The 14,346-nt window shown below is 40.8% G+C and overlaps 1 protein-coding gene and 1 pseudogene across 2 annotated transcripts in view; one reads left to right on the forward strand and one right to left on the reverse strand.

Annotated features, from left to right (window-relative positions):
* Positions 1–14,346, forward strand: part of NPHP1 (nephrocystin 1) — an 89,688-nt gene that overhangs the window by 16,332 nt on the left and 59,010 nt on the right. The window contains exons 5-10 of the mRNA XM_023744132.1: positions 3,868–3,969; positions 7,187–7,287; positions 7,850–7,892; positions 8,745–8,841; positions 10,377–10,471; positions 12,792–12,920. Coding sequence (XP_023599900.1) covers positions 3,868–3,969; positions 7,187–7,287; positions 7,850–7,892; positions 8,745–8,841; positions 10,377–10,471; positions 12,792–12,920 — 567 coding nt within the window. The remainder of the gene's footprint in view (positions 1–3,867; positions 3,970–7,186; positions 7,288–7,849; positions 7,893–8,744; positions 8,842–10,376; positions 10,472–12,791; positions 12,921–14,346) is intronic.
* Positions 297–2,144, reverse strand: LOC102435176 (annotated as a pseudogene). Its single transcript, XR_001351142.2, has one exon. The product of XR_001351142.2 is annotated as a KATNB1-like protein 1 pseudogene (transcript).

The raw sequence follows: 14,346 nt of genomic DNA on the forward strand, positions 1-14,346 counted from the left end.
ATGTGCCCGCAACCCAGGTACATGCCCTTGACCGGAATCGAGCCTAGGACCTTTCAGTCCGCAGGCCAACGCTCTATCCCCTGAGCCAAACTGGTCAGGGCCAGGCCCATGTTATTTTTATTAATATAGCCTTGTAGGATAGTTTCTTTTTTTTTTTTTGGAAATATTTAGTAAATTTACTCAAATGAAGCTTAAATGATACAGAACTGAAAATATTAGAAATCTATATACAGTAGAAAGTGAATATAAATTAGCCAACTCTATGAACATTTCCAACTAAGCACACATACAAATACATATTCACCTCTTTCTTTTATATAAGAATAACACATACATACATGACATGACGATTCTGGCAAAACGATTTCAGAGATATTAAACATATTCTCAAGTTTTAAAGATGGTGTGGAATAAGTTTTAACAATATTCCACATGAATGGAAACCCCTGATTTAATTCCATAACTTTCATGCCAGAAGCATGGTTGGTTTTACTTTTTTTAAAAACAGATCTTGGTATCATATACATTGGCTTATTAATAATTAAGGCATTTTGTTTACACAGTATTTCAGTGTGGACAAAAAAACTTTTAGTATTAATTATTTGCTAGGATGTTTAAAACTTTTAAAGTCTTTCAACATAAGAAAATAGCTGCACACATTTGAGTGTTTTCTTATAAAACACAATCTTAAAAAAAGTAATGATTGGTCTTTGCTTTTCCTAGTAATAAGTTTTGTCTTATTTTTTCACATAGTATAAAGTATATTCTTATGAAGGATTGCATTAAGATCCAGTAGTTCTTGCCAAGTAATCATGTAAATCCCAAAAGCAGCAAAGGTGAACAATCTTCATAGTGCACTTTCACCTTATTAAGTTGAAGCTGCTCCTTTCGGATATTTTTCCACTTCAATGTGAAGTAGATTGCTAGGGTTTTGTTATTGGTTTCATATGTGGCTTTAGAAGAAAATGGTTTTGATTTCTTTCATAGTTCACAGTTCTCCAATGAGACTTGTTTGGAAATCATATAGTCCAGGGATGTTTTGAATAACCAAATGCTCTTTAGTAGATGAAGTCTTTCAATGCAACTGTAATAAATAAGCATCTACATCCTTAGCTATGTTAGCAGTATATCCTGGAACCAAAGTAAGATGGTTTTCTTGTTCCCACAATCTGCTTAATTGTTGTTTTAAAATCTGAATATTTCCATCATTTATAATTTCTGTTTTGGACGAGAGTTCTGACCACCACCTTTTTATGACTGCTTGAAGCCAGTTTAAACCAACTATTATATATTCTTCAAATTTGCTTTTAAGTAGTGACTTTACAAGGGGCAACAAGTCTACACAGCAGCCGAGTGAGATGTATTGTTTTTCTTCCTGTAAACTATTGGTAAGCACAGGAAGGCAATCTACCACCACTCCAAGGTCTTCTATCCTCACCAAATAAGCTACAAGTTCACTTATACTTCTCTTTTTCCAGAAAGTTAAAGCTACATTCAATCTCAAATTCCTGCTGAACAAAACTTGTGCCATTGTTTCATGATCCTGAGAAACCTCAGAAAAAAAACCACTGTATTTTGATGATGCGCTTTCTGTCTGTGAAGAACCACAATCACTGGAGTTAAGCAAATATGTTCGACTATCATGGTGTAATTTTTCAGGCGGGTGGCCTGCACAAGCCAGTTCATTTTCTTTATTTGCCATGTCACAGCCCCCACTTCTAGGGGACTGTTTCTTTTTAAAACAAGAATTTGGAAAAGGATAATGAACTTTCTTTCTGTGGTAGATCACCTTACGTAGTTTATCTGGGCTTTTAACAGCGTGTCCAACTGTTCCATTTATGTAAGCAGCCAAATGTTTTGGAGATTTCTTAACCTCCTTCATGTTCTTATTAGTGAAATTAGAGATCCTTTTTCTAGGACGATCAATGGAATGATCCTCAATATTATTATAAAAGTTCCGTTTTTTAACATTGTGGGTTTCAGATGCCATAATCTCTTAAATACCGGCGCCTCATCGTACCGCGGCGCCTCAGTCGAGCCCTGGCGCTGACCAACTGCGCCCGGAAGCCTAGAGAGTCCCCGGGCTCCCGGGCCGAGCCCCACTCAGGGCCATTCAAACGCAGCCGCGCGCGGGGCCCGCCGGGATTGCTCCCCTTGGGCGTCTCTCAGGCTCCCTAGGATAGTTTCTTTTAATGTGTTTTCTTTTTTAAAAAATTTGTTCTTTCTTGTATTATAGTTTGATATCAGATATCTCTGACTTTGTTTCTGCCCCCCTCCTTGAGATTGCTGTGGGTATTTGGGGTCTTTTGTGGTTCCAAATAAATTTTGGGATTATTTGTTCTGGTTCTGTGGAAAACACCATTGGTATTTTGATGGGGATTGCATTGAATCTACAGATTGCTTTGGGTAGTATGGACATTTTAACAATATTAATTCTTCCTATCCATGAGCACAATATATGCTTCCATTTATTGTATCTTCTTCAGTTTCTAATAATTTCCTGAGTACAGGTCTTTTACCTCCTTTGTTAAGTTTATTTCTAGTTATTTTAATTTTTTTACATATTTTTATTGATTTCAGAGAGGAAGGAAGAGGGAGAGAGAGAGATAGAAACAGCAATGATGAGAGAGAATCATTAATTGGCTGCCTTCTGCACGCCCCACACTGGGGATCAAGCCTACAACCCAGGCATGTGCCCTTGATTGGAATCGAACCTGGCGCCCTTCAGTCTGCAGGTCGACGCTTTACCCACTGGGCCAAACCAGCTAGGGCTATTTCTAGTTATTTTTTTTTGGATGCAATTGTAAACGGGATTATTTTCTTAGTTGCCCTTTCTTATAGTTCATTATCTTATCTATATATATATAAAAGCCCAGCGGGGTCTCTAGTCCTATATAATAAAAGGGTAATATGCAAATCGACCGAACGGTGGAATGACCGGTCACTATGATGCACACTGACCACCAGGGGGCAGATGCTCAGTGCAGGAGCTGCCCCCTGGTGGTCAGTGCACTCCCACAGCGCTGCTTAGCCAGAAGCTGGGCTCACGCAGGCGAGTGCAGCAGTGGTGGCAGGAGCCTCTCCCACCTCCATGGCAGCACTAAGGAAGGAGCAGCGAGCGAGCAGTAAGGAGCAGCGAGCAGGCGGGTGGTAAGGAGTGAGGGATCCCGGACTGTGAGAGGGATGTCTGACTGCTGGCTTAAGCCCGATTCCCGCAGGGAGCGGGCTTAAGCCAGCAGGCGGACATCCGGAAGGGGTCCCAGACTGCAAGAGGGCACAGGCCAGGGACCCCCGCAGTGCATGATTTTCGTACACTGGGCCTCTAGTTGGTGTATAAAAATACAACTGATTTCTGAATATTTATTTTGTGTCCTGCTACTTTACTGAATTAATTTATCAGTTCTAGTAGTTTTATGATAGAATCTTAGGGTTCCCTGTATACAATATCATGACATCTGCAAATAATGCCAGTTTTCCTTTTTCCTTTACAATTTGGATGCCTTTTATTTCTTCTGGTCTGATTGCTGTGGCTAGGACTTCCAGTACTATGTTGAATAAGAGTGGTAAAAGTGCACATCCCTGTCTTGTTCCTGATCTTAAGGGAAATGCTTTTAGTTTTTCCCATTGAGTATGATGTTGGCTGTGAGTTTGCTGTGTCTGATCTTATGTTGAGATATGCTCCCTCTATTCCCACTTTGCTGAGGGTTTTTATCATAAATGGGAGCTGGATTTTGTCACATGCTTTTCCTGCATCTATTGATATGACCATATGATTTTTATCCTTCATTATAAAGAAGTTTTAATGTTAGTAATTCTTATTTTAAGAGCAAAATTTAATTTAAAAATTTTACTTTGTTTTTCTTTAAGAAAGGGGAAATTCTCCTTATAATTGAAAAACACCCTGATGGTTGGTGGATGGCTAAAAATGCCAAAGGAAACAAAGGTCTCGTTCCCAGAACCTACCTGGAGGTTAGTATTTGTTGCTTATTTTTTCCTTTTCCTCCTTCAACACCTTTTCACTTTTCATAAAAGTTAAGCTGTATTCTTGGATCAACTGACTACTAAATGACTTGAGGTATAGAATTTGCTTTAATTCTGAGGGACAAAGCATGGAGAAATACTGTGTGTTAGCAGTCCTGGGACCTGTGAGTGTTCTCATGCAGGTGAGCCCTACAATGTCATCTCATAATAAAGATGCTGTAGGGGTTTGTGCTGATCATAAAAATTAATAGGTGTTTATTATTTGTTGTAAAGCAAAACCACAGTTAACTTTGTGTTTACTTCCACGCATATATGATCCCAACTAGGATATGAACATACTCTACATTCATGTTTGTGACCTATTGTTTTCCATATTTCATGAAATAGCATGGTCATTTTCTGTGACAATACATATAGATAATCTGTTGGGATCAGTGCTGTTTAATAGAAACCTAATATAAACTATAAATATAATTAAAATTTTTCTAGTAACCACACTGAGATCTCTTTTTCCCCCCTGATACCACTTCTAACCAACTATGTGGTTTTCTCTGACACCAAATATGTGTTGTTTTCCACACTAATTGTCTGAAACCAACCAGGTGTCCAACAGTTCAATTCAGTTCTGACACTAACTCCTGGAGTTAGCAGACCCCACAAGTTAAGGGCTTTAGCAGACCCCACAAGTTAAGGACTTTAGCAGACCCCACAAGTTAAGGACTTTAGCAGACCCCACAAGTTAAGGGTCGGCCCACAAATTGCCCGATTTCAGATGCCAGTCTCAAGTCCTGGGAGCCTCCTGTATTTGAGTGACAGCTATAAACTCAGGGGTTCCCACAGCCCATCTCAGGTTTGAGAATTTGCTAGAGGGACTCACAGACCTCAGGAAAACACCTTACTTGTGTTCATCAGGCCCTTATGAAGGACCTGACTCAGGAAGAGGTGCCCGGGGTGTGGGAGGCGGAGGGAGTAGGACCTGGGACTTCCATGCCCCCTCTGTGTGCCCCCAGCACTTGGACGTGGTCACCAGCCTGGAAGCTCCCTCAGCCCCGTCCTTTAGGGGTTTATAGAGGTTTCATTATGTGGACATGAGATTAAAGCCTTGGCCGTTGGGGACCGAATTCCCTCTCCAGCTCCTTTCCCCTTCCTGAATGGGGGAGGGTGCGGTGAAAGTTCCAGTCCTCTAATCACAGGGTTGGTTTCTCTGGCAAACAGCACCCCCTCCCATCACCGCATTAGCATAGACTCAAGTACAATTATGAAGAACAGGACACTTCTGTCAGTCAAGACATTCCAAGGGTTTTAGGAACTCTTGCCAAGAACTGGGAATAAAGACCAAATGTGTTTTTCATTATACCACATACTTAAAAAAGTAAAAAAGAAACAGGTGACATGATTTTTAATAATATATTTTATATTATTCAACATATCAAAAATATTACCATTTCAACATCTGACAATAGTAAAAAATTATTTTTTATGCGGAGTTCGAATTCCTGTGTGTATTTTACACTTAAATAGCGCATCTCATTTTGGAGGAGCCGCAGCAGCCACCGGAGGCGAGTGGCTGTCCTGTCCCACAATGGGTCTGGCTCATCTTTTCGGTGTCAGCACAGTCTTCCAGCTTCACAGGTGGACGTTCAGGTTGTTTCTGCCTATCACAGCGATCAATTTTGTGGTGAAGAAGCGATGGTTAGCTTCCATTATGAGTTACAAGAGATCCCCAAATAGTGGCTTAAATTAGGTAGAAGCAGATTTCTCTCGTGCTTGGCAGAAGGTGGAGGTAGCAGTCAAAGGGTGCTGAGGCCCATCGAATGTTTCCCTCTGGGCAGGTGGGGGCAGCTCTCTCAGGGGTATCTCTGTAGCTTAAGTTGGCTGCTAGATCTTTTAACAGTTCCTTACAGCAAAAGAGAAGGAAAGGGAACAAGATGTCAAAACGCCCAAACTTCCATCTTTTTAAGACTGTTTCCTGGATGTTACTCAAGAAACTTCCAATTATATTAGTTCTTTTTAACGTCTAACGGCAAGAAGGGCTTGGAAACGTAGTCTCTTTGCCGGCTCCCTGCTGAAGGGAGGGATTCTGTCAGAAAGGAGGAGGTGGAGGTTCAGCGGCAGACCCCCCCGCAGCCTCTGTGACGCTCCGCCTGTCAGGCGAGTTTGTAGACTCCCTCCTTGCCCCCTGGTAGAGCCCCGATACTCAGTGCTGGGTCAGAGGGCTTGCACCTTTACATTTGGACTGGATTTGCCGTTTTGTCTTTCAGAAAGTTAGGCCTACTGTTCCCCACCCCAGTGTCAAGAAAGCATGCTTCCCCGCACATTTTCAGTCATGGCCATCAGCAGTCTTCCTGCCAATGTGATGGCAAAAAAGGCTTGTGATTGTTTTTTAAAATATATTTTTATTGATTTCAGAGAGGAAGGAAGAGGGAGGGAGAGACAGAAACATCAGTGATAAGAGAGAATCATTGATCAGCTGCCTCCTGCATGCCCCCTACTGGGTATTGCCTGCAACCCGGGCATGTGCCTTGACTGGTAATTGAATTGTGACTTCTGGTTTATAGGTAGATGCTCAACCACTGAGCCACACCAGCAGGGCTTGTGATTGTTTTCATTTGCATTCATGGACCTGAGCTTCATGTCACATTCTTTATGACCATTTCTGTTTCTTCTTTGTAAATTGCCTTTTCAGTTCTTTTGACCATTTTTATAAGGGTTTTTTAAAACTCTTATTGATTTATTGGCATTTTTGTAATATTTTAATAATAAGGATATTAACTCTTGAAAATTTGTGACAGATGTTTGTTGACTTTCAACCATGTTTATTATTTATGTAGCTAAGTCTGTCAGTGTTTCTTTTCATGTATGATTTCTGGTTTGGGCATCGTAATTGGAAATGGCTTCCCCATCTCAGGATTATTTTCTTCTCGTGCTGTTCGAGTTCTTTTGTTTGTACCTTTACTTCCTTTTTTTTCATTTGAATAAATTCTATCTGGAATGTATTTTGATTAAACTTTCTCTCTACCTCTATCCTTGTAATTTTCCAAATAGTAAAATGATCAACTACATGTTGAAATCTTCTTACCACTGACTTTTTTATATGCCCCTCATGTAAATTCCCATCTACACTCAAGTCTCTTTGAAAGTCATGTTATTGGTTGATTTTTGCATTAGGTAAGGAAGAGTGCCTTATATTTCCCTCATTTTTCAGCCCCATCATAAAGAAGAAGGCCACGAGTCAGGTGAAGAAGGCAGTGAAGGCGATGCGGAGGTGGCGGAAGAGAGAGCAGAGGGAGCACAAGTTGAGCACAGGTACCAAGGCCTGAGGGGATATCAAAGTAAAATAGATGAAAGGTTTGGGAAACTTTGTTTATTTTTATCATTGTAAATAATTCAAGATTTTTTTGGTGAGAGACAACTTGCAGTTTGTGAACAGTGCTTTTCATATTACTGTTTGCTTAAAGATCATTGCTACTTTAATTTTGTGATTATTCTTTCTTGGTTTCATCTGGATACTGTTAGGTTTTCAGAACTTACTGACAGCCCTGGCTGGGTAGCTCAGTTGGTTACAGCATCGTCCGATAGGCCAAGGTTGTGGGTTCAGTCCCTGGTAGGGCACATACAAGAAGCAACCAATGAATGCATAAATAAGTGGAACAACAAATTGATATTTCTCTCTCCCTTTCTCCCTCTCTCTTTCCTCTCCCTAAAAAACAAACAAACACACCCAAAAACCTTTTCTCTCACAGTTTTGGAAAAGGGAAAAAAGGACTTACTGATAATTATGTACTTTGTTCTTTGATTAATGAAGTTTCCTAACCAAGTGAATAAGCGTGACCTGTCTGTGCATTCATGTTGCTGTTTTGTCTTCCAGAACTGATTCTCACTGGAGTGCTGTCCAAAAAGCTCTCTCAGAGGTTGGTACCGCCTGTCTTGTCAATGATGTCTCACTCTGTTACCTACCAGTCCTGCTAGAGTTCAGATGCAAAACAGGATGGGGCTTTGGAAGAGAGCGTTGGATGTGAGACAGGGTGCAGGCCTGGACGGAGCAGAAACATGCGCTTCTGGTTAGCGAGCCTGCGCGCCAAGCAGCATTTCCCATCAGGTCTCTTCTGTAGGAAGAGTAGATTTGAGGGCTCGGTAACCTCTCTCACTGCTTCTGCCTGCATTTTCTATCAGTTAGGTAAAGACTGCTGTTAAATTTTAGTTAATAGGAAAAATTCCAGAAACCTCCAAAAGTAAGAAATTATTCATAATCTTATCACTTAAAAAATTACATAGCAAAATGAAAATTCACTCCCCCCATAAATAACCACCATGAACAGTTTAGGATTTATTCTTTCTGACTTTTTACCCTGGGTCTTACATGGACATGCTTGTGAGTGTGTGTGTGTGTGGTGTACACACACACACACACACACACACACACACACATATAGCCATTGTCAGTGCATATGAGTTAATGATATTAGCTCATCTGTTACATGGCAGTACACTGTGGGGTGGGACAGGAGGGGGACGTTTTGATGAGGGATGTATGTGCAGGAGCACAGGGCTCAGCCCACTGGGCACAACCTGAGGCTTAGGTCCTTGGGAGATGCCAGGATTCAGTGAAGGCTCCTCGCAGGAATTTGGGGTAAATTGCTGTGTTTGTTCACTAACATCTGTACACTGAGCTTTCCTTTCTGGGCTGCAGTTGCTATAATGATAACGACAATACTGTAGAGTGAAGGAAACGTGAATGAAAACAGTGAATCAATTGTTTTTAGCATCTTCAGCAGATAAACACTGTTGATGTGCTGACCACGATGGGAGCCATTCCTGCTGGGTTCAGGCCGTCCACGCTCTTCCAGCTGCTGGAGGAAGGTAACAGTCCGGGGTCTCTCAGTGCCACAGACCTTAGTTAAGCTTTATGTCTAACTTCCTTGTTTTAACCCAAACAAGTTGCTTAAAAAGATGGTGAACCTCACATCTCATTGGTGCTCGCTCATCTTTTCCTCATCTTTCCCGTGACAGTGGAGGAAGGACCCCTTATGCCAGTGATGGCGAACCTATGACATGCGTGTCAGAGGTGACACGCGAACTCATTTTTTTGGTTGATTTTTCTTTGTTAAATAGCATTTAAATATATAAAATAATTATCAAAAATATAAATCTTTGTTTTACTATTTTTTGCAAATATCAAAAAATTTCTATATGTGACATGGCACCAGAGTTAAGTTAGGGTTTTTCAAAATGCTGACACGCCAAGCTCAAAAGGTTCGCCATCACTGCCTTATGCAATGAGAGTCCAGCCTGTCTTTCTATACTCTGGGCTCCAGTCTCTTCCCTTTATTCCAGAAACATGGCTCTTAATTGTCAGCCCCTCCCTGTATCTTCAGCTGGCCCACCACTTCTTCCCTCATCAGTAACACTGGCAAGCCTAGTGCCTCCGCCTCTGAGAACCAGCCTCTCCAGGCTTGTCCCTTTCCAGGCCAAGCCTCCCTTTCTCTGCTTTTCTTCACAGCAAAACTTTTCCAAAGAGTTTCCTCCATTCGTCTTTTCTGTTGTCTTACTTGTGCTTGGGTTTCCCTGTACTTTTGTCCATAAGAACATTTTATTTTATTTAAAAAAAATATTTTTATTGGTTTCAGAGAGGAAGGAAAGGGAGAGAAAGATAGGAACATCAATGATGAGAGAGAATCATTGATCGGCTGCCTCCTGCATGCCCTCTACTGGGGATTGAGCCCACAACCTGGGCATGTGCCCTGACCAGCAATCAAAACACGACCTTCGGGTTCATAGGTCAACACTCAACCACTGAGTCATGCTGGCTGGGAATCTACTTAATTTTTAAATGGTTTTCCCCACTCAACTGTAAATGCATGAGGGCAGGGCCACATTTCTCTGTTCTCATTTGGATTTCCAGGTCTTCGCATAGCACCTGGCACAGAGTAGGAAGTCAAAGATGATTTCTCCAGTGAATACATGATTTTGTAATAAGTATTCTTCATGACTAAAATTTGGGAGAACAGTATCAAAATGGTTTTGTGTTAAGAAGTAACAGTAATGATTATATATTTTTCTAAATTTCCAAAAAAATATTTACAGATTTCTTGAATCTTACAAAAATATTTGAATGGATCATTTTCATCATGGGCCATGTTATTGGCCTAAGAGGCTTTCAGATATTTCTTGAAGCTGCTTGGTGATCAGCTCTTATGTGTTTCTATTTTTGTGTTTCCTCTGTTGTTTGTCTGTAAATCCCTGGTTGGTGCCTCTGTCTTAGGAAGCCCATTCACAGGAAGCAGCTGGACTTTTGGATGTCTGTTTCTTAAGTTTATAGCATAGAGTAATGGACTTTTGGCTTTGAATTTAGTTCCTTTCTTTGTAAGGAAATAAATAAAACATTATTTTTTCAGGGAATCAATTTCGAGCAAGTTACTTCTTACAGCCAGAGCTCACTCCTTCACAGCTGGCCTTCAGGGATCTCCTGTGGGATGCTAAGACAGGCACTGTAAGTGTAGCTACTAAGTTACAACTTTTCCAGATTGTGTCCTGGTTGCAAGTATACCAACAACATGTAAATTGATTAATGCATTATGAAAAACAAAGAAATTGTTTCTGTTCTGTGATTTTGAAATACTCAGTGAGTTTCATAACTAAGACACAACTTGGGTTTGTGATTTATTTTGTTTCTCTTCTCCCATTGTTACAAAGGAAACAGTACCTATCTCAGTCATTCTCTTTTTTTTTAGAAAAACTTTCCATTTTAGTTGTGATTTGACCTGAATTTTATACACCATACTTTACTCCCTGGCCTATGACTCTATCAGAATTACCAGGCAGAGTTCAACCTTCTTGCTTAAGAAGCCTTTCAAAGACTTAACCTGCACAACTGCAAAGGGTTCCCACCAGTCCTGCTCCATTGTCACCAGGGCTCAGCTCACAGAGACCACTGCCTCGTTCCCAACACGCTGGAGGAAGTCCAGCCCAGTGACACCAGTGTCTCACTTCACTTGGTCACTCAGTTGTTCCTGACGATGATGCCAGGAACATCTGGCTGATCGAAAAGTGGAACGTGACAGACCAAAGTTTCTCTTCTCCCATCGTTACAAAGGAAACAGTACCTATCTCAGTCATTCTCTGCCTCAATTTCTCATCTATAAAAAGGGAATAATAGCAATACTTACCACATAGGGTTATTGCGAGAATTATGTGTGTGAAGGGCAGAGAATAGTGCCTGGCTCATGATGATAATTCAGGAAATGTACCACCACCATCACTATCATAATCATCATCATCATCATCATCATCATCATCATCATCATCATTTGTGGAGAAGCACTGGACTTGGTTGGAAAGTCTGTAAGGAGGACTCTCTGAAAGCTCGGGGGCCTCTAAGGGACCTTGCCGAAGGTGGCAGCCCCTGCCTTGACTTTTGCAAACAAGTCTGAGGCCCCAGTGTTTACTGAAATCTTTATGTTTAGTCTTCAGATGTCCTTGCTTGAAGGATACTGCAGATGCATGTGTCTTCTCAAGGCTACTTACCCTGCTGATAGTATCTAGAAGTTAATTTTAGTTCAAGCTGTTGCTACAATAAAAGCCTAAGGAGGCAGGTGAATGGGGCTGTTGGGTTCCTATAGCCAAGCAGTCCCTTAGCCTCTCTTTCACAGAAACGTGTGTAAGAGTAATCATTTATCCGTCGTTCAGGGTCTGCTGGTTAGCCTCAGCAATTATTATTATTAATATTATGTTAATTAAGTAAGAATGAGTACTTTCTGATTATACTTTTTTTGGGATTCCTTAGAGTAAAGGATTCCTGTATCCCCAGTTGAAGTAGGAAACACTCTTCATTTCATTGTACTCTCCAACTCTTTAGCAGATATACACCTTGTTGGAGTGCATCACTCCCCTTCCTGTTTACCTTCCACTTTTTCCCCTTCCTGCCCCAGGGCCTCAAGGGGTGAACAGACTTACTGTGGTCAGGTGTTGTGGAGAGGAGTAGTGCAAAATTTTAGTGCTGCTTTTCCTCTCAACCAGAGTATTGCCTGGAACCTTCTTTGTATTAAATATCTCTTATTGCAGGTCAACAAAGATGTCATATTTGGTGTGTTTAGTGTACTAGTACTGGAATACTGGGATAAATGGCATTTCATTTTATGAATTTTACACCCCGCTCTCATTTCTAAAAATGAAAAGGTGAGGCTTTTAGATGTTGCCTTATTTTATCAATGATATAAGTATTTTAAATGGAAGGACCATGATCATAAGGCAGAAAATTAAGAATGGAAGATGTTCTTAAATTAGAAACCAGATGAAATTTGTTTATGGACATTCTGAACTGAACCTGTGAAGGTGAACCAAGCAGTCATATCCCATGGTCAGTGACTTCTCTCTGTCAAAACATCTGTTTAAGAAGCCAAGGAACAATGTAGCTAAGTGCTTAGAATTAAACCAAGGAGGAACTGGCTGGAAGCTACACATGCTGTGACCGTCTGCCCTCACCCCCATTGTGGAGGAGCGACTGTGTGAATAAGCTCATACATCTTACCTGATTGTACGGCAGTTCCTCCCATCACAGTTTTATCATTTCCACCAAAGTGCAAATATTTCAAATATAAATCGTCATAAAAAATGTATCTAAAATTTTGACTTAAATTAATCATACTATTGATAGTTTTCTTGTGGGTGCATATTTGTTTGTAAAATTCTTCCTTTTGTTATTTGTACATTATTCTTATGTATATTTTCTTACATATTTATAAAAGATGCTTGAAAATGAATTTATCTTAGTCCCAAAAGTAAACCTTTTTCATAACTAATTTTTCTTTTAGATTAGGTCAAGAGCAAGTCGTGTTTCCCTGATCCTGACCCTCTGGAGCTGTAAAATGATTCCTGTTCCGGGAGTGAGCATCCAGCTCCTCAGCAGACACGTGCGCCTCTGTCTGTTTGATGGCAATAAGGTGAGCTTACTGCGGAGCACAGGGGTTCACATCAGGATGGAAAACATTTTGTTAGTCAACACGTTAAACACATCCTGGCGGGGGTCTGTCTGTCTCTGTGTCTCTGATTCTTTATATGTGCATGTGTATGTGTATGTATGGGCATGTGTACATACATATAAAGTAATATGTGGTAGAGTGCAACTACATGGGTTTTGATGACATGGGCTTCACTCTGGCTCTTTGAGTGGCCAGATGTGTGATGTTGGCTAATCGTCGCAGTTAAAGCCTCTGAGCCATAGATTTTTCACCTACAAAAAGGTACTGATGCTTGCCTTCTAGTATTGTATAGCTCAACACTTAGGCGCACAGAGTTGCATTTCTGTCGAACGCACATTCCTGTATAACCCTCACCCCCGTCAGGAAGTGGAGCATTACCTCCCCTTATGGAGCTTCCTTGTGTTCTTTTCCACTTGACTCCTCCCTGATTCCTAGGAGAATATTTTTTATCCAGTACCAAACAAAGAATTTGAATGACTCCTAAAAAAGTAATTGATTTGGCCCTGGCTGGGTGGCTCAGTTGGTTGGAGCGCTGTCCCATACACTAAAAGTTGCAGGTTTGATTCCTGGTCAAGGCACAAACCTAGGTTGTGGGTTTGATCCCTGGTTGGGCTGTGTATGGGAGGTAACTGATTGATGTTTCTCTCCCACATTGAAGTTTCTCTATCTCTCCCTTCCTCTCTCTAAAATTAATAAAAACATATTCTCAGGTGAGGATTAAAAAAATTGATTTGTTTGTGAGACAGTATCTTTAAATGATGCTCAGGTGGATGTGTATAGCTTTTACAAAATATTTTTTTTATTGGTTTTAGAGAGGAAGGGACGAAGTAGAAAGAGAAACATAAATGATGAGAGAGAATCATTGATCAGCTGCTTCCTGCATGCCCCTTACTGGGGATTGAGCCTGCAATTGGGCATGTGCCCTGACCAGGAATCCAACCGTGAATTGGTTCAGAGGTTGATGCTCAACCACTGAGCCACACCGGCTGGGCTGGAAATGTATAGCTTTGATTGATATACTACTAGACAAGAAGAAAGATTTGAAATTGGTAATCTAAATTAACTCAAGAGGCTAGAAAAAGGAAGAGTGATTTAAACCAGAAGAAAGCAGAGTGGAGGAAATAATAAAGGTAAGAATAGTAATTAATGAAACAGAAAACAGATGAATAAAAGAGAAAATCAGAAAAGGCAAAAGTTTATTCTTTGAAAAGGTTAGTAAAATTGAGAGATGCCTAAATAGTAAGACTGATTAAGAAAGTTTAGAGAAACCAAGATGGCGGCATAGGTAAACACCGGAGTTTGCTACCTCGCACAACCACTTCAAAAATACAACTAAAAGACGGAACGGACGTCACCCAGAACCACAGGAAGGCTGGCTGAGGGGAAA

The sequence above is a fragment of the Myotis lucifugus genome, unplaced genomic scaffold (genome assembly GCF_000147115.1).
Source record: "Myotis lucifugus unplaced genomic scaffold, Myoluc2.0 scaffold_430, whole genome shotgun sequence".
NCBI lineage: Eukaryota > Metazoa > Chordata > Mammalia > Chiroptera > Vespertilionidae > Myotis > Myotis lucifugus.